Source organism: Phoxinus phoxinus (genome assembly GCF_949152265.1).
Source record: "Phoxinus phoxinus genome assembly, chromosome: 8".
In the NCBI taxonomy this organism is placed as follows: Eukaryota; Metazoa; Chordata; class Actinopteri; order Cypriniformes; family Leuciscidae; genus Phoxinus; species Phoxinus phoxinus.
In genome coordinates, this window is record NC_136883.1 from 3,827,406 (window position 1) to 3,849,304 (window position 21,899).

Below are 21,899 nucleotides of genomic sequence, written 5' to 3' on the forward strand. Positions count from 1 at the left end.
AACCCAGGTAAATTACACTTTTATTGACTGTTTTATTGTCTTGAAGTTGACCCAGGCCTATAAAACGGCTAAGTACATTTTTCACAGACTTTTTGCCGCAAGCAATTTCTACAACAAGACCCTTTCCTCTGTGTTGTGTGTTTCATTTCGCTTCCATATGTACATCTGTAAACCGTGAACATGAGTCTGATCCGTAAAGTGTCAACGCTGGTGACTTCATGCCTGCAACACAATTGCAAGGTTGTGCATACAAATATACCTGGTTGATGTTAAGATGTAAATGTTACAAGATTACTCTGGTATTATAAAATATAGACTTATCCAACTGCGGTGAACATACAGTACACGCGTAGAGCACAGCTTGACGCACAAGAACAAAATGTAGTTCTCGCACATCAAGCACGCACGTTTGAGTTTCAGTTTAGCATATTTGAAAGTGTTGAGGCTTTCATAGGAAGAACAAAGAATAATGCATGAGAGATTATTAAAATATCTTCATGGTATCTTCAAGATTAATGAAGTCTTATGTGTTTTTGGAACGTCATTAGGGTGAGAGATGGTGTCAGAATGTTTAGGTTTGGGTGAACTATGCCTTTAATCCCTCTTTAGCACTTAAACGTGTGCATGTTTTGAATGAAATATAATTGCTAACTTTGAATGTTTTTTTTTCATTTATATATTATATATTAGTCTAGTGCTCATCATTTCAGAGTACATGCAAACATTTCTTGTAAGTGTAAGCTAATTATACTAAATGGCTTTTATGTTGCATTATGGGAATTTCTATGAAACAAAAATCTGCGCACTGGATCCATTTTGACAATGACTGACTCCTAGTGCACTTACTACTGAATGCGAGAGCTGATTGAGACTCATCTTCACTGTTTAAAACGTTTTTTCAAAGTCGTAAATAAAACAAAGATTAGTTTACAAGAAAATACTTTGGCCCTGTCCCAAATGAAACCCTAAGCCTTTGCGATCTTCCTCCGTCCACACTTTCATGACGTGATGCCTCTTTGGCCCTGTCTCAGATGGCACACTTCATGTGCACTTATCTTTTGGACTTACACTGGCTACCGCATGTCTGTTAAAGGGTTAGTTCACCCAATTAATGACTCACCCTCATGTCGTTCTAAGCCCGTAAGACCTCCGTTCATCTTCGGAACACAGTTTAAGATATTTTAGATTTAGTCCGAGAGATTTCTGTCCCTCCATTGAAGCTGTATATACAGTATACTGTCCATGTCCATAAAGGTAATATAAACATCATCAAAGTAGTCCATGTGACAACAGTGGGTTAGTTAGAAGTTTTTGAAGCATCGAAAATACTTTTTGGTCCAAAAATAACACAAAATAAGACTTTATTCAGCATTGTATTCTCTCCCGGGTCTGTTGTGAATCTGCGTTCAGGACTCCGCAGTGACGCTGCTGACGTAAGACGCTGATGACGTGTTATCTGGTGCGCCCGAGCTTCGTTTACAGTCTGAGGGAGACGCACGCTATATTCAAGCTATTCTACATTGTTTGCGTGGATATCATTTTTTTAATGGTGCGTAAATGTGCATGTCGCGGATGAGACACTTTTACAGCGTGCGTTTCCCTCAGTCTATAAATGAAGCTCGGGCGCACCAGATAACACGTCATCAGCGTCTTACGCCATCAGCGTAACTGTGAAGGATTGACAACAGACCCGGGAGAGAATACAATGCTGAATAAAGTCTTATTTTGTGTTATTTTTGGACCAAAAAGTATTTTCGATGCTTCAAAAACTTCTAACTAACCCACTGATGTCACATGGACTACTGTGATGATGTTTATATTACCTTTATGGACATGGACAGTATACTGTATATACAGTTTCAATGGACGGACAGAAATCTCTCGGACTAAATCTAAAATATCTTAAACTGTGTTCCGAAGATGAACGGAGGTCTTACGGGCTTAGAACGACATGAGGGTGAGTCATTAATGACATTATTTTCATTTTTGGGTGAACTAACCCTTTAAGTACTTGAATCCGTAGGGTGTCTCATTTAGCGCCCCCCTTTGTAGCCAATATGTGCCCTCAATGCACACTAGCGATGCACACTATTGCCGATTCCTCGAACTCTGCAGCAGACTTCTACCTGACTGTCTACGGCCCTGTCCCAAATGGCTCCCTAAACACTCACGGTCTTCCTACGAGTCCGCACTTTTGTGATGTAACGCCAGGGTGCGATTTGCCGGGGGGGATGCGTGGGATGTCCCCCTTTCTGGTCAATGTATTAATTCCTCTGATTTATCCTCAATTTATCCTCCCCTCAAAGTGATCATAGTTCATTGTATTACATTGTCATGGTTTATTTTTATGAATAAAAATATTTCAAAACATCCCCCCCTCTGTTTTTTTTCACAAATCGCACCCTGTGTAACGCCACTTTGACTGTTGGGAAGAAGTCTTGTGAGGAGCTCACATCAGTGTGGTCTCGGTCAGTAGTGTGCACATATCGACTGCAAAGGGGGGCACTCGAGCACCCTTCTGAAACCTAAAATGTGGACTTAACAGACATGTGCTCGCGTAGGCAATTCCGAAAGATCGCAAGTGCACAAGAAGTGTATCATTTAGGACAGGATGTTTTAGTGTTTCTACTTCAAAATTGCATTTTTAATTTAATGTAATACTTGCCATTTTTTTATTTGTGAAATTTAATAGCAATTTCTCAGTGAAAACAGCTTCAAAGTAACATTTATTTTCTTCACAGTGTTCTTATGTCTATCTAGCAAATCAACAAACATGAAATCATCATATCAGACCTCCAAAATTAATGGCATCTTTATTAAATGTTATTAAATATGCAAACACACACACATACAATAAAAATGACATAACGTTTGGGTGAAAAAGGATTCTCCTCAAATATCTATCTATATAGTCTTCTCCTCCAAAAACAAAGGTATAGTCACCCAATAAAATTCAGTATGTACACCAGAAAAATAGTGTTTTTATATCAAAGAAGGAATATATTTTCAATATTTGTTGTTAACCAAACACAGAAAAAAAAACTATACAAATAAACTCTTTGCAAAAGGCAACATTGGTTTGAAAGAGCGGATGGCATGCAGGATAGAAGAGGCTGTGATGTGTTTGTGGGCCGTCAGTCAGATGTAGGCATGTGCCGAGCTCCCGCGGGCTTCGACATGTCCCGCAGATTTTCGTTTCTCTTGGCCGTTTTTTTTTTTTTTTTACTAGTTCGAGTTTGATTTATTAATTGCTTTGCGTCCCTGACAGATTAAGTGGTTTTTCTAACAGTAATAAAACCAGCCTGCACTTAGTGGTGTCATACTGCGCCACACCACAGAGGGGGAAAAGGGGTCAACGTTTTTTGTTGTGTTTTTTTTTTTTTTTCATTCCAAGGGAATGAAATGGGAAGAAACATACAATAGCTAGCATGCTCCATCTGGGAGTTCATATATCATGTGTTTCAGCCTCAAGGAATAGTACTAAATGGCCGTGCAAAGGTTATACACACACACTAAAAAAAAGTGATTTGAAGAAAGGATTCGGTTGAAATACAATGAAGTCGAAGCATGTCACGCATAAAACGAACAAAAGAAACTCCTTTTCTCTGCAAATAGAGAAAGAAAAACACATTGTCGTTTGGCAGAGAGTGGGCACTTTGGAAGCTTTACTTAAATCAATATTCCCTTTAATGTTTTCTCTAAATTTATGTTCTTTTTCTGTATAAGCTGACAGATTCTTTATCCATTGAGATGTTGAATGGATAAAGCTAATCTTTACCCAAACTGGACAATCCTGCTTTAAAAAGAGCCACATTTTCTCACGTGAAATCCAGAACTCTGTACATGTTTACACTGGTATTCATACTAACCCGTCCTATTAACTTTTAATGGCAGCAGCTTCATGGATGTGTAAAAAAAGGAAAAAATACCTCAAAGGGCACTTTAGCTATTCAAATATATGTGTTTTGGCACAGAATCCCAAGCTACAGTACACAGGTGCACTGTAAACTACAGGCGCAATTAAACAGGTACTATTTACAGGGAGAGAGAGAGAGAGAGAGAGAGAGAGAGAGAGAGAGAGAGAGAGAGAGAGAGAGGGAGAGAGGAAGAGGGAGAGAGAGAGAGAGAGAGAGAGAGAGAGAGAGAGAGAGAGAGAGAGAGAGAGGAGAGAGAGAGAGAGAGAGAGAGAGAGAGAGAGAGAGAGAGAGAGAGAGAGAGAGAGAGAAACACTTACTGTTTGTTCATAGAAGGCGCTGTACCGGTGAGTCTGTGCGATGTTGCCGTCTGTGCGACATGCTGGCAGCATGTTATAAAATGTTTTATAAAATACATTTCAGAAAGGCAGCTGTATGACAGAAACATTTAAAGCAATGTTACAATCTGGATCACTGCATCGCCATATGTAGTGGAAAGTATTTGGACACTTCGGCGTACTGTAAAATGCCTGCATGTCATTGCGTTAGACAACAAAATCAAACAATTAGCAAACAATTTTTGATTTTTGGTGGATGTATGGACATTTTGTCCAATTGTTTCATCATTTAACATGTTTTTTGGTACTACAAGCCACTTGGTTTGATGTTTTGTTGTTTTTGCAATGACACTCACACATGTTTGTGTCTAAAGCACCCCTATACTGTTTGGTGCCTCTTAAAACCAGGCTCGGGAAGCCGTTGAACTGTCTTTGAAAAGTCTCTCAGTAGCTGTCTTTGGTTGTGCATCAGCATGGCTGTGTTTAGCTGCTGGTCATGTCTTCTGACGGAGATGGAGGAGCCTGTTCTAGCGCCGGGGTTTCTGCACAGGCCGACTCGGTAGATGCAGCGGATGTACTGAGATCTTGAGGTTGAGATTGGAAGACCTCCTCTTCCACATGTAGCTTCTCCTCGTCCTCCACCAGTTTGGCCGCCAGCCGTTCCTCGGCCTCGATCTCCTCTGTGGTCGGGATGGAGTTCTTCTTAGGTCGGCCTTTAGGTTTGGTAGGAGCCTCGTGTCCTCCTTTTAGCACCTAGAGAAACAGGGACACGTGAAAAATGTGGGCCAAGTCAAAGGTGAGGACGGTTATTGCAGTGATTAAGGGAAGATATATAGCCGGCCCTCAACACTCAGCGCTCGTTTTTCTCAGAGGTGAATGCGCTGTGGATCTTTTGTTCCTGCTTTGAGAGGTTGATCGCGCTGACGTAGACCTGTACTGTCCTTTAAATCATCGCTCGTTCGTCCCACACACACACACACACACTCGCTGAGCAGCCCGGGGCCGTAGCTGTTACACACACTGATTGCATTGAGTGCTGAGAAGGGCAGCTCAACACTGTCTAATGGATTTTTAATGATATGTCTCAGAGTTTCCATTTCCACACAGAAAGCTTTGGTGGATTTTCAACACAGATGTTTTTATTGATACAAGATGACAGTATCTTAACGATCTAAGTTATCTAAGTAGACAATCCTATGAACTTGTGATGTTAGCCTTGAGCGAGCTCGTGCGACTCACCATTTTCTTCCATTTCATGCGTCTGTTCTGGTACCATGTCTTCACCTGGAGCTGAGTGAGTCCCAGAGACTGAGCCAGGTCCAGTCTGCACACACACACACACACACACACACACATACAAAGCGCAGGTTAAAAGAAAGTGCATAAATCAAACACAAATAGGTTATTATTCTGTTCCAAAAGTCAAAGAAACCAAAAGTATTTGTCCTACAACCTAAGATACATATTTATGGCAAATTATAAGGTGGTGGTATTATAATAATAATAATAATACATAATTTAAAAATCATTTTAAAAAGTTTAAAACTACTTTACCCAAAATAATGTAAATGTGAGTCAAAGTTAAGTGTAGTATATCTAGTGCAACAAGTCAGAAATGAACCAGTGCTTAGTGCAAAAATGCTCCAAATACTTAAAATACGGGTGCAAGAAAATAATTAATTGCTTGGCTTATGTATTTTAATAAAACTGAACGTGTAATACGAAGCAATTTGATTTGAAAAAAGCCCTGAAAATGCAAATGTGTTTCTAGAGAACAGCCATAATTGTTCAGGCTTTGTATGTGTATTAAAGTATTTGACTAAATATATTATGGGCGACATGCTGTTTTCACATATTGTTAATAAATCAATTAATCTTAATAAATTTAAAATGGGTAACACTTTATTTTACAGTGTCCTTGTTACATATGTTACATGTACTTACCATAGTAATAACAGTAAATTATGCATAATATGCAAAAAGAAATATGCATAACATGCAAATAACCCTCAACCAAATCCTAATGCTACCCTAACCCTATAGTAAGTACATGTTGTTAATTAATATTACTCAGTACTTAAATATATATGATTACACTGTATGACACATTAAAATAAAGTGTAACCGGAAAATGTATTATATCTACAGTTTATATGTGACTCCAAATCAGCCAGTATAGGTGCGTTTAGGAGCAGAGCCTCTATACATGTGGCGTTCTGACCCGTGAAACCCTCAAGCAAGCAACAAGAATGACTGCAAAGAAGGCGGGAAACTTCAGAACTGGAAGTAATTGACCGAAATCCCAAAGTCACCTGTCGTCCCCCACATAAAAGCCAGTGGGTGGCCATCTAGAGTGCAGATGTATATCTAATCACTGCAAAATTCCCAAAGCTGGCATGACATATCAGAAAGTTCTGCCAAGCTCTGAACTGAAGCGTCTTCCCAGGCCGAATGTAATCGCAGACCTCCCGTGGAATGCCATCACGCTTTATCTGTATACGGGACAAGGACAAGGTAATCCAGTCATGGAGCTCCTGACTTGCCCGAGGGCAATGGCAGATCTTTTCGGGGCACTTGGGCATGACTAATGCAGCGATTGGTCTGCTGGAACTCGATAGGCAAGGAGGGGACATGTGAGATGGGATTTGAGGGAACGAGAGAGCCACATATCAAACAAGTGCACAGATTTCTGCTACATCTACATTCAAAGTCACGCAGGATTACACAGCTCCTCCGTTGAGCCTCGGAGAGACGGATGAGGTGCAGTGATCTTCTGGAAATGAGCAGATTAACACTCGCTCTCAAAAGCCCTTGACTTCGCTCTTTCCTCGTCTCTCCCTCTTTATCTGTTTATCATATCATTTTCCTCCTTTTGCTTCGAAGTTGTGCATGAGACACGTTTTTCCATTGTATAAAAAACAAAATGTTAAATGGCAGTACTATGATAAAGCTGCTAACACTATGGTATTTTATTACATCTAATGTATATTACGTTGCTGCAGAATACTCGCAGAATACAGCAAATGTATTTTTTATGTATTTTGTGCAATTTACTATACAGCTTTACTGTATGTCTCTAATTGTGTGGTCTCTTTTAATATAATACAATATTTAGTATTGATTTGTATTATTACATTTTATTATAGTGTGACTCTCTCATCCCAGTCTCATATAATTACCGAATAAATACATTTAAAAATTATATGTAATTCTTGTTCTTTATATATATATAATTAAAACGATATATATATATATATATATATATATATATATACATATATATATAATTCAAACTATACCACCAAATTGCATTTTGCACCAGTTATTTTCATGTACTATTCATAAAGTAATATCATTTTTAGTGTTTTTATTGACGCTAAAAGAAAACAAACATTAATTGTATTCCAAACTGACAGAGTAAAACATGAAAAATGTATTTATTTATTTGCTAAGTGTCACATATGTCATATCACACTGATGTTTAAGCAAAACGTATGACTACCGGTGGTGGGGATTTTATTTTATTTTAAGCAGTCTATCCGTCTGTCATTTGCGGCTGCTTTCTGTGCTGTAATTGGTAGTGAGAAAAGCACCTCTGTGTTTGTGCTTATTATTCTTCACAGAGAAACCACACACACATACACACACACACACTGCATTCCAATGCCGATACACACCTTGCAACTATGAGCCTAAATTAAGTTCAGTTTGGGTTCTGACATTTATTCATAATGATGATGAAGATGATTATAATCATCTCTGCCTCATAAAAAACCATTAAAACTTCATGATATAAATCATTACGTTCCATATTGCGATATGTTTTTCATTGCTTTCATGTTCTGATTGTGTGGCCTAAGAACAGCACAACACCTCCGGGTCGTCTCTGAGAATGATAAACTCAAACCTGAGGCGCTTCGAGGCCCATTCCTCAAACTTGCCAGAAGATGAGGAATTCCCCTCGCTTGTTCTTCATTCAGCCATGAATGAATTTGTTCGTTCCTGAGGCGAAGTGTGTGACAGAGTGATAGAGCAGAGGCTAACCATGACCTAGCGGTGAACTAAACGGCCTTGAGCCAAGACCAGGTTTCCCAACTGACCCGACAGGACCCAACAAAACACACCTCCTTCATGCCAGCTTTTCTTGTGTCAGTGATTTCTGAGAAAAGTAATTATTATTCTAAATTAAGAATCAATAATACATTGGTAACTATATCAGAATCAATCATACATAGTTTTATTTTTATTATATATTATAATTATTATGAATATTTACCAGTCTGATTTGGCTGATTATATATATATATATAAATGTATAATTTATTAAACATAATATTTAAAAACAAGCCCTAATGTTTTATTCCAATATCAGACAAATCAGACTTATATGCTGATAATAATAATAGTATATGATAAAACAAAACTATGCATGATTGATCCTGATATAGTTACCAATATATTATTTATTAATATGCTTTTTCATGTCCTCACAATAAAATTACCAACCTATAATTTTCTATATGGTTTTTCCTGTGAGCTTTTAGTTTTTTTTATGTTCCTTTTTTGGCCAACCAAATTTTTCAGATAAATACCTTAATAAAGTTTAATGTTTTGTTCTTAAACATTTAACACTTATAAAACATTTTCTTCAAATTTTTATGGTTTAATCAAAGTTGTAGGGTCATTAAAAAAAAATCCCCATCGTACAACACTTTTGTTCACCACTATATGTGTGTGTGTGTGTGTGTGTGTGTGTGTGTGTGTGTGTGTGTGTGTGTGTGTGTGTGTGTGTGTGTGTGTGTGTGTGTGTGTGTGTGTGTGTGTGTGTGTGTGCTTTCATAACTCATTTTTTGCATGGATGCTCAATCAAGCAAAACTTCATCTTTGAGTCGATATGAGAACACAACTGCATGATGCATGGCAATATTTTTTTCTTGATTTATGAAAGAAAAGAGAGCTATCTGTAAAACAACAGTGAATAAGTGGAGTGTGTAAGAGAGAGTCTTGCGGCGGCTGTCTTGACTTTGCACGTCTGGTGATACTGACAGTTTTCAGACAATTATGTCTGACAGCTCATATGTCGCTGAAGGACAGAATCCATCCTTAGGCTGTGTCCGACCAAAAATTCAGAGAATTGTGTGTGTGTGCGCGCGTGTGTGTGTGTGTGTGTGTGTGTGTGTGTGTGTGTGGCAGACACGCTCAGAATCCTTGTAGGTGGGACAGAACTGATTTTGTGGGATTTTTACCCAAATACACCCTTTGGGCTCTAATGGAAACACATCCACTCCGGCCAAATCTAAACGCAGAGCCAAACTGAAATGGAAAATGTGTTATTGCCGGGGAAAAAAACCTGTCCCATGCGAGAAGACCCACGACACGTAAATTACCTCATCTCATTGTACAAAGCCCCAAAGTTTTTTAAATACACCTGCGTGTGCTTTAAATGATTGGCATGAAATCAATGTAATAAATTTTTGTTTGCTTTTCTTGGCATGTGTCCCTGTTGTCTTGAATGGGGTTTGTGTTTCTTTTAAAGGCTTTTGCTATTCGAAGCATGGTTGAAATGTTACTGTCGTCTTAACTACAACACTGAGCAATGTCATATTTTGGCTAACAGTGATTTGCTTCAGGTTAAAGTGTTTATTTCAGGCTTTATATATGCACTATGAGTTATTTTCATTTATAGCATATCACATTTACGCTGCTTTCCTAAAGTCAACATGAAATCAAATTTCAGTGTGCAAAATTCATCATTGCACATTGCCAAATTATTATAATTTTTTCATTAGCCTATATAATGTGTTAATTGGGTATGTTCAAATCAGAAATATATATATATATATATATATATTTAATCTGATTCATTTTAACAAGTTTATTTTTTAATGTCACATTTTTTCATAATTTTTTCCACCCAATAAATATATATTTTAAAAAAATCAATTTGTGAATAACATTTTCACTTTTTCAATATGACAGACCATGTACGAGGCACAAATACTGCACTGTAAAAAAATAATTATTTTCATAATTTGTTCTCACAACTTTTTATCTTTTGCCAAATCATTGTTTTACATTTGTGTGAATTTATGTGGTTCAGATAACATACTATTTTGAGTTTCTATTAATTAATCCAATTTCCTTCACTTTATTTACAATATTACTATAATGTATTTCAATGAACTCAAAATGTTAAGGCAACCACGTAACTTACTTTTTTAAGTTAAACCAACAATCATTTGTTTACAGTGTGGATAAATGGCGTCGCTGTACACAGTAAACTGGAGTGTAAAAGCCGCTGACCTGTCAGGAGTGGAGAGGTATTTCTGCTTCTGGAACTTCTTCTCCAGGCCCAGGAGCTGCAGCTCAGTGAAGATGGTGCGGCTGCGGCGGGGTTTCTTCAGCCGCGGGGTGCAGTGCTCCGTCTCGGACTCGCTGCTGATGCTGACGGGCGTCTCGCTGAGCGTGGGCTCGGAGGTGAGCGGGTGCTGGGGTGAGAGAAGGGGCAGGTGTGGAGACTGAGGCTGGTGTGTGATCACCGAGAGGAGAGGGTACGATCTCAGAGGGGTAGAGCCTGCAGAACACAGACCACACAACGCTCTTGTTAGCACTGATAGCACACAGATATTGACAGACGTTGTTGGCGGAAAACATTAATGAAGAGGCAACTCTTTATAATAAGGTCACATTGATTCAAATGTGTAACTCAAAAGCAACGTCAACGACCGCGCCAAACACCGTAGGCTGGTTTCACATTCCTCTGGTGTGCAGGCCTCAAAATCACAGCATAATAAAACAAGCTCGAAACTATGGAAACTTGTTTCTTCTGCGGAATTAAAAAAGCTGTTTGCGACTTTTTTCACTCGCAACTATATCTTGTAGTTCGGACTTTATTTCTCACAATTCTGACTTTTTTCGCACAATTGCGAATTTATAAAAAAAAAACCGTAGGATTATGAGATATAGACTTGCAATAAAAAAAAATTATTGAAACTTTTTTAACTCGCAATAACTTGAAGTTATTCGAGTTTATCTTGCAGTTCAAACTTCTGAATTTATAACTCACAGTTCAGGGGGTTTTTTTCAGAATTGCGCATTATAAACTAAATTGCAAGAAAAAAAGTCAGAATTGTGAGATATAAACTTGCAATTTATAAAGGTAATTGCAACTCTTTATCTCACATTTAAGACAAACTTGCAAATATTGACTTTAAAAACATGCAATTCAGACTTCTTTCTCAGAATTATTAAATATAAACTAGGGAAAAAAAGTCTTGAAGAATTGTGAGATAAAAACTACAATTACCTTTTTAATTGTTTTATTCCACAGCAGAAACATTGAAGATCTGCACACAATCATCAAATCTTCCAAATCTACAACAATCTATATTCAGAGGCCATAAACATACCATAAAAAAAGTGCACAGTGCAACGACAAAAATGAGTAATACCACCGTTCATGGTTCAGTTCATGCAAGCTCAGGTCCATTAATTAATATTAACAGATACAAGTTTCGATTGAAAATTTGAAATCATGTAAACGAATGCGGTTAACTAATGTTAACATAGGAAACCTTATTGTAAAGTGTTAATAATGAATTTAACGTTGTTGATTTTGAGGAACAGTTCTGTGATCAGATCTTAAACATCTGTAAAATCTAAGCTGCTAAAGTGAGCCACTGGAAGCCGTTTTTAAAGCAGCCATCGTGTCCGAGTGAACTCAGCGCTTGTACCGGTCCCGACCCGCGGCACTAATGGTGAAGGTAAGTGTTAAGAGTTTTGCCCTGTGAGATGTAAGGTGCTGAACTGGAGGTCTGCAGTGATGATGTAACTGCTGTTTTACACTGAACTCTGGGAGGATAATGATACACGCTGTCACCGACACAATGCACTCTGGGTAATAATTTTTAACTGGGGCATCTGTACGCCCTCCCTTACAGTTTTAATACTTCCAACTCTCTCTCTCTCTCTTTGTCTCCTGCTCTTTTTTTTAGTCAGACATCAGCGAGACGCCAGAGTCCATAAAATGCAACACGGGACCCGTCTGAGCGGAGAGAGAGAGTGTAATACCTCCAAGAGAAATAAAGCTTGTGTCATCAAGCTAAAAAAACGGATCATGTGATTTATTAAAGTAAAGTGAGAATGGAAGAGCGTTCTGTGAAATGAATACATCACGTCATGTCCCTTCCACAGGCAAATTGGTCACAATCTTAATTCACATAAGCTCTTATGTCTCTACAGTCTTATCTGATCGTTCGATTGGATGAAGAAATGACTGTGGTAAAGCCAAATATTTGATCAAATATCATTTCCTTATTGAATATGACCTGAAGGAAATATTTAAAAGCATTATGGTTTTGTATTTGTAGTTGTTTACTGGAAATACTGGGGGGGCTTTTCCTCTCTTAAATACTGTCACCCTCCTTTTTTGAGCATATATGAACATAAATGGTTGTAGTTCATGTATTCTCTGGAATACAGACCTGAGGCTTTATATTATATACGGTAAGTATTATTACAGATAATTCAGTGCTTTGAAACACGGAAGCCAACACTAAAACAGCTGCTCTTTTGCTATCAAAAAGAAAAAGACTGTATAAATGCACTGATATATACCCCATAATTTAAAAAAAAGCTAGGCTATATGTATTAGTACACTATAATTACAGTGTATATTCTCGCTGAATTTCTCCAAACATAAGATTGTTGCCAATCATAATAGTAATTACCGCTTACTTCTAAAATACTTATTCAAATAATTTACTAATTTTCCTGGTTGTTACCCCTTTATTCCCCAAACTTTACATATTTTCCCCTTATACCGACACATTAAATAACTACTAAAGTTACGATGTAAAATGGTTTTACTCACGCAGTACTTTGCGGGCTGTAGGCTAAACGTTACAGTAGCTTTAAATGAATAAATTAAAGTATAAAAAAGTTATAGAAGTTTAATTTTACTGCAAAGGAAATGTTTTGAACTAAACATATTCAGCGCTATCTCACAACCAATTTGTACATTCGTAGGATTTGTCTAAACCCCAGGGATGGGTACTGTAGGTTTAGGGGCGGGGTCAGGGGAAGGTCATTCGTACGAATTGGGCAACTCGTAAAGTCGTACGAGTGAGGTCGTGAGCCACCTCGTAAAATACATACGAATTGCCGTGAGATCGGCTTGACATTTTCTGTTATACAAAATATATATTTTACAAAATAATTGGGATTGCTAGAGAAAAAAAAGCTTTGTCTAACCAAAATGTGTTCCAAATTTAAAGTTGGAATCACAAAAATGTAGACAACTAAAAGGATTATACGAATTATACCTAATTTGTGATGATTACTAAAATATGTGATATGTGAAAAAATAAGAATAAAACGTGAGCTTGTGTTCACCACAGACCGTATTTCAGGCTTCTAACCACAAACCCATTCAAAAATTCCAATGACTAAAATACGATGGAAGCGGAAGTGCTAAAATGCTAATTCGTTTCCGGGTTTCGGCCTACAGAAATATGCCATCCCTGCAGCACTCTGTGGTTCTGAAGGATGAATCACTAAATATCTGTACATTTCATTAAGACCGCTTCAGTGTGCCGTTCACAAAGTCTGTTCATATGCAGATAAAAACACTCTACATATGCAAGTTTAACTCGGCTCGTAATGCCTGGAGGCAGACCCCGCATACCAAACGTGTACATTTTTATGAGCGACATAGTGGAAGGACAGGACATTTTTCCACAAACATGCATGTACTCACACTTGCACACAAATCAGGATGATCTCATTGTTGTCAACGCAACACGTCTAGGCATGACATCTCTTCTGGCTCATCTGTTTCTTTCTTTCTTTCTTTCCCTCCCTGTTCTTTCTTCAAAATCTATAACGCCTATCACTCACTTCTAATCTATCTATCCCCCCGACACTGTGTGCCGTCAAGAAGCCTGTAAATATTTATTCTGTATAATTATCAATTATCATAACAGCAGACGCATAGACATGCTATTTCTCTCAAATGAATCATCAAGCTGTTACACCTTCACATTTACACCAGTTCACTTTTATTAGACAACCAATAAGCCGCTTAACTGTATCCTAGATCTCAGTTAATTAGCCCGCTTACTTAAACGAGTCGATGAGGTCATTTTCCCGAGGCCTTATTATTACGATGCCACACTTCTGGATTAAGTCATGTTTTGAGAAAAGTAGTGTGAAAATTGTGTTCTAAAAAAAGCAGTAACATTTCATTTGACCTAAAAATATCCAAGGGAGTTTTTGGCGTTGCGTTTCCTTGTTATGACATGCCGGGTTCAGGAAATCTTTTTTGCTTCGAGTTCAACATCTTGACCTGTCATTCATGTGCTGTGAACCAAGTGACAAGTTTCCACGACTCGCAATCAAGCTGTGAAACACGCTTTCTCCAACTGATGGCCAGAAAACAGTAGCAAACGTTAAGCTCTTGATTGCGCTCTTTCAGTCCTGTCTTATTTCCCTGATGGATCGGATTCCAGCGAGATGATTTCATTTGGCACTTGATGAACATTTGAACTCTTAATAACACGGTACAGTTTGTTTTTTTGGTTGGGCCATGTGGTGACAGATTGAATGTGTCATCACTCGTTTGAGTTTTTATATCTCAATATCTATTATCCAGCGAGTTGGAAGAACAGAAAGAAACACAGACTGTATTTTTTTCTAAATTTACCTTTCTGCAAGTAGAATTTGCACAAGGAAAATAATGTTTGTTAATGCAGCTGATGGCTTTCTGTTTGACTCTTCCAGGAATCCAACAACATCCCTTCTTAACTAAAACATGTGAATATCAGGAGAAAATCAAGCAGTGTATACTTCTGTCTATCATACTTATAAATGTTTAGACATGAAACAAAACCCTGTGAATTATCTGGCATGCACGTTTGCCCGAAGGGTGAATACAGATCTCACGAATTAGATATTCACGCTGATAATGCATTTCCATAAATGTGTAAAGCCACACCCTCCGGGTTGCATCATGGGTGAGGTCTGACAATTGTGACAAAATGCGTCCGTAATTGTGTGTTTTGTTTATGTGTGTGTGTGTGTGTGTGTGTGTGTGTGTGTGTGTGTGTGTGTGTGTGTGTGTGTGTGTGTGTGTGTGTGTGTGTGTGTGTGTGTGTGTGTGTGTGTGTGTGTGAACATAACTGGTTCTCATCTGCTTGTATTATTAATAAATGTGAAGACGGTTGTGATCGTTCCCTCCTCTAAGAGAGACTCATCCTCCTATTCGGCTGTTTTTCAGCATGCTGTCATAGAAGATTACACTATCGACAATTTGTATCCTTTCAGAAATGCTTCTAAAAGCCTTTCCCGCGTTATAGTTGTAGACATGTCTCCAAAGGAAATATTAAAACCTGTTATTACACTCTCACGTCAAGTTTTTAAGTGGGTAGGACCAGGGTGTGTGGGGGTTGGTGTTTATAGGATGTGTTTATACTGTATATATATATATACAATTATAGTAATGATTGAAACATCCGCACGCAGTTGATTGACAGATAAACTGTGCACTCCTATTTCAATGGTTTGGATATTTGCAGCAAACAGTTTGCTTTGTACATTCAGTTTAACAGCATTAAAGATGGCAAATGTTATCAATCAACTGAACTGTTGCATTTTAAACGCATTATGCAATAAATGCACGTCCCTTAATGAGTGCACTTTCATAGTCCATTTAATCCCACTGCCCTGGTAATGGTAATGGTAGCCTATAACCACTTCAGAGAGGTATACATAATTTCAACAAGTAAAACATGGATCAACATCTGTGTTGATCCCGGACAAACATTCCAAACAACCAATCAGATTTGAGGGAAAAGTTTACAGTTTATGTCTAGTTTAGGCTTAAGACCAGGGTTAGTGCTTCTACATCAGTGTTATTCACCCATCACTTCCCTCTGATTTTAGGGGTAACTTATGGGTACGGTTAGGCTTAGGGGTAGGTATAGACATGTATCTTCATATCTACACATAAAGTTTCATATTACGGGTATTGCACAGATATGAGAATCAACCATGTATGAGTTTGGAAGCAGACTGAGAGGGAAAAACTGGAACTCAGTATTTATATCCCTAACGTCTTTTATATTTAAATACGTATAATTACTTGTTTTGTTTATGAAATATCATACTAATTGACTGTAGACTCTCCTGTAGTATTTTTGTTACGTGTCTTACAGCGGCTCCTAGTGGCGATACAGTATTTACATTGAGTTCAGAGTTATGATGATGTGTGAGAGTCCAGAGCCAGTGGCCTTTCAGTGAGTGCCAGTCTTAATGCCAGCTACATTCTATATTAAGCATTACCATCCATTGATGTGCTGGCATATAGAATATCTCACACCCCTCAGATTGAAAAGAGACAGTGTGCGCAGCGCTCTGATATTCGGCTGGATATTCTATCCTCCACCCCCGGCCTGCCAAAACTCTCACACTGCCTTTACCTCACAGCTGGACTTACAAACACAAGGAAGCATGTGCGCGTTCAAGCATGTTTATGACTTCATACATGTGTATGTATACGTCTGTGTGCATGTTTGGGTGTGCTTACATGGGTTGTGTGTGAAGAAAGTGAGTAAACTGCTAAAGCTATTTTTATCGTGTCTCTGATTTCACAAACCGCACAGCAGGTATGAGGGAGCAAAGATGCTTTCTGTCAACACACATCGAGTTTGGAGACGGATACTTTGCGCTTTCCTGGCCTAGTTTGGAATTTTGCACTGCAACACTTGCTGCTAAATCACTTTCATTTGTCGGTAACACTTTATTTTACAGTGTCCTTGTTACAAGTACTTATTATAGTATACATCTTGCAAAATTACATGCAACTAACCCTAAATGTACTAAGAGTCAACAGAATGTTCAAAAGGGACCATCAATATTTGTTACCCTTTATTTTTGTTACAGTGTACAATTAAGTAAGTTACTTAATAGTAATTAAGTATTAAGTAACTTTGCAACTACATGTCAACTAACTCTCATTAGAGTATTAGTAGACTGTCTGGTTAATATCTGCTAACTCTATATTGTGATGCTCCTCAACAGACATTCTACTGAGTAAGTAACTTTACATGTAGGCCTACAACTTATTCTAACCCGAACCCTAACCTACCAGTCTACTAATACTAGTTAGGCTACTAAGAGAGTTAGTAGACATGCAACATTACTTAAATTTAACAGAAAGTGTTAAAGGGACCATCAAAATTAAGTAAAACCAATTTGTCTGCGTAATTAGCCTGATCTAGTTCTAGATCTAGGTTTTTACGTGCATAGCCTATGATACGCAGTTTTCGCGTGCATTTGATACGCACTTATTTTGCGTGTAATCCCCACACCACTACTAAACCTATACCCAATGCGTAAAAAATCATTTTCGGGTATAAATTGCACGATAAACACAATGTGTGCTATAGAGACGCATTTAGTGTGACCGGGGTGGCGTAATGAACTATGCAATTGTTACTCAGTTGTATACACAAATAGATGGGGAACATCAAACCTCACATCTCCAATAGGCCTACTGCCTTCGTCATCATTTTAAGATGCTCTGACGACGCCTGATTGCGAGCTAAATTAATAAAGGAAAATGTCTTTATGGTTTTGTGTTAAAGGTTAGCGAAACAACATACGTGTAGCCTACCTATAAATTTTCCATTAAAGCAAAACCAGATTTGCTGTGAGATCAGTCATTCTGACCTGAAAAACTTGCTTGTCTTACAAGTGTCAAAAGTAACACTTAGTTTTATGAGATAAGGAGATTGTATCCAGTCGTACGGGAAACAGACACAAAATTAAATGGCCTGCACTGCATGAATAACTGTCAACATACTGTACATTTTCTGCATGTCAAGTGTTAAGGGAATGATTATATACATTGAGTATGGAACAGTGAGTTTGTTTTCAAATGACAACCGGAATAATATTTGATCTGTGATGATGCTCTCTTTGGAAAATCGCATCGGAAACCACAGAGTTAAGTCCTTGCTAAACCTTCGGACGGGTCACAAATGCACTTAATCAATCCCTTAAAGCTAATGACACGGCCCGCTACCAATACTGCATGACACAATGATCTTCAGGGTCAAGCGGTTTTCTCACGTCCCATGTTGGCTGATGTATCACACCCCGGATAAATGACATGCCAGGAACATTTGAAACTGTCTTGTGAACTTCGCACAGTGCTTCTCATTATGATGGAATGACATCGCACCTGTTGCTTCAGGATGTCATACCTGACTGCATGCTGCATAGTCAAGTGTGTGGCAACAGTTCTCTAAATAGATAAATGTCCTGTGGCTTCCAAGAGTTTGTGTTCCTTGGGGCAAGTAAGAGGAGAATGTCATTATTTTACCACAGAGACCCAACTCATTATAAGTGTGACAGTTTAAATGAACGAAACAAAAGCAGTTTGGAGAATGTGCACACACCTCAAAACATTCTGTGCAAAAAAAGAAAAAAAAGTTGAAAGATGAAATATGATGAGAGTCTGGCTGTGCATGCAATGATAAATCATCAGAGAGGTGTGGTGATATTTCAAAGGAATGTCAACTATTAATCTATTAAACTGTCAAAACATTTCTGTGGCCATTGTTTTATCATTTACATTTTTTTTATTTAAAGTAATTTGAGCTATATCTGGTGCAAATGTATAGTGAGATGAATGTTAGATGCTGACAACATCAGTCAATCAGACAACGTTAATGTAAAGGTAGGCCTAATACATACGTTCACGCAATTAAATGCAATTTGATGTTATAAGATTAAATGTAATTTCGCTGTGGCTGTTTCGTTATCTCGTGTTTTTGTCAGGTGCGAATTCAACTTTATCGCACAAACAGTGTTTACTACAGTTTAATTCACGACCTTCAAACATGTTTTGAATTTAAATGCGTCCAATCAACTTATCGGAATATGAACATGTTAAAGCGCGCTTACCTTGCGCAAGAAGATGGACTGACGTCTGGTGAATATGTGCAAGCAATGTTTATTATTTTCAAGGGGACGTAGTTTAATTAAGGGCATAAATATAAATAACATCAGTTTCCTGGCCGTTCCTTCGCAAACAATGGGTTCAGTAATATTTGATCCCCTACTATTAGTTCGTAAAGAGAAAACAAAGCGTGCAGTTATTGGTTAAGTGAACACATATAAGCAAAATATGGTACACTCAACTCGGGAAAATTATATCCTTCTAATTAGTATTGGTCAAAAAATATTGTTCAAATATTTCATATGCATATATATATATATATATATATATATATATATATATATATATATATATATATATATATATATATATATATATATATATAGGCCTATATGGTATTTAGCATTTTGCATTCACACAAATGTTTTATTATTAAACCTTCCACCATAATTTGTGCAGTTTCTTCTCATATTATGACTATATTTTCAGCTCGATTTTATTTACTAATTGCAATAAAACTGCAATTTTGCAAAATTGCAAAAAGAACGAGTCAGTATTTAGTTTTAATGGATTGAATGAAGTGCACGTGTTGTTTTTTGTTTTGTTTTTCAGTTATGAGGGAAAATCAGTTAAACAAATATAAAAGTCAAAGAGAAAGTGAGAAGACAAGAAACGTGAAAGATATCAATGCCCATTCAAAATTACTGAGCTCTAAGCTTTTCAAATCATAAACCTCAAAATCTTTTGAAAACCTGTGAATCGCGTCACTTACCCGAGCATGAATGCAGAGGTTTGGGTCTGACGATTAAAGAGGGACAAACCGAGTAAAGAGAAAGTTTCTCGAAGTAATCACATGTTTCTTTGGAGAGGATCTCGTCGATCATGAAAGTCTTGTATCGTCTTCTGACTGCTTTCAGCTGCGCGCTGCTCGCGAGTCTCAGCTCTGCTTGGCAATGCATAGTGTCCAGATACGCGCCTTCAGCGTGACGCTCGAGACAAAACCTCTGATATTCGCCTCGTTAAAAGTTGAGTAAAACTTATTGCATATGCTACCGATCTAAAACGACATCTCATCTGAACAGCCCTGGCGCGCTCTCGCTGGTAGTGTTGTCTGCAGTGTCTCTCATTCATGAAGCGAGTGCGCGCTGCGCTCTGAGTCACCGCTATATAAACCAGCTCTCCTGTCACTGCACAGCAGACACACTTCACGTCAATCACACACACACACACACACACTCTCTCTCTCTCTCTCTCTCTCTCTCTCTCTCTCTCTCTCTCTCTCTCTCTCTCTCTCTCTTTCTCTCTCTCTCTCTCTCTTTCTCTCACTGTACATAAGAACAATAAACCGGTTTTCCCCCAACTCTGAGTTAGATTAGATGGAATAACAGTTCATTTAGTGCTCGTTTAAAAGTCAGTATTTCTAATAAGTATTATAAAGTTCAGTATTATTATGTTAGTTCTATCTATCTATCTATCTATCTATCTATCTATCTATCTATCTATCTATCTATCTATCTATCTATCTATCTATCTATCTATCTATCTATCTATCTATCTATCTATCTATCTATCTATCTATCTATCTATCTATCATAAATCAAAGTTAGTGTTAATTTAAAAGTCTGCATTTCTAATTATTAGGATATATCTATCTTATATATCCTTGAAAAGACAAATTATTCTAAAATATTCATGCTAAAATATATTTGAACTGAAATAAACATGGATCAGGCATGCAATTTATTTAAAAGAGTTAGCATTTAAATTGAAAAGGCAAAGGCTACATGTCAATCGTACTGCTGTTGTGGAAAACTCTGTCTCTGTCGATACGGGAACGCCTGCGAGTCTTAAAACTTTCAGCGATCACCTTTAGCAACTATTTCACTTGCCAGAACAAGCGGCATCATTCACTCGCAAATGAAGGGCAAAGTGAAAGCGATTTACCAACCAGAGGAAATCAGCAGCGCGGGGCTCGGGTTTTCTTCAAAGATGGGATGGAAAATGATAACAAACAGCATAACTTGTATTAATATCTATACAACACTCACAAAAATTATCATACACACACACAACAGTTTCTTCTGGTTATAGCTTTTAATAAGAAATTGTTACAACTGTTAACGGGTTGTCTAATAATTATAACGATAACAGCGGGAAAGAAAAGATAGCCTAGCTAGCCAAATTGATGACTATATTTGATTAAATGATGGCTTAAAAAATTGGAAATGTATGCAACAATAAACTTAATCATGAAGTAGCCTAGTCTAATCAAATATTCGATTGTTAACTAGCTACACTTCTGTTATAACTTGAATTTAACAAATTGCTGGCGGGATGCATTTTATTTTGTGTTTTTAGCAGTCAAGTTTCTGAAGGAGCAATGTAATAATGATGTAATTGATGTCATATTAATAAATCGCGTAATTGTGTATTAAACTTTCAATGGTCACTGAGATCCCAAAAAATACTTAAAAGAGCGCGAATCTCTAGGCCTACATTTGAAATCGTACAATTGGCGATATAACTCAACACCATTATAGCCTGAAATAAAACGGATTTGTGATAATTTATTTTTAGTTGAATTCACATTTATTTGCATATCGCTTTTCACAATAGGCTACATATAGTTTCAAAGCAGCTCAACATGATCTGATCTGTTATCAGAGGTGACTGCATGTGTCCAAG

The 21,899-nt window shown here is 37.6% G+C and overlaps 1 protein-coding gene across 1 annotated transcript; it reads right to left on the bottom strand.

Moving 5' to 3' along the window:
• Positions 1–2,796: 2,796 nt before the first annotated feature.
• On the bottom strand, positions 2,797–20,403 carry barx2 (BARX homeobox 2). The gene is made up of 4 exons (XM_079620295.1): positions 19,987–20,403; positions 10,556–10,826; positions 5,492–5,576; positions 2,797–5,005 (listed from the first exon to the last, which is right to left on the bottom strand). Exons 1-4 carry the CDS (start codon positions 20,171–20,173, stop codon positions 4,736–4,738), a joined length of 813 nt encoding a protein of 270 aa, XP_079476421.1. The 5' UTR covers positions 20,174–20,403; the 3' UTR covers positions 2,797–4,735.
• Between the last annotated feature and the right edge of the window lie 1,496 nt (positions 20,404–21,899).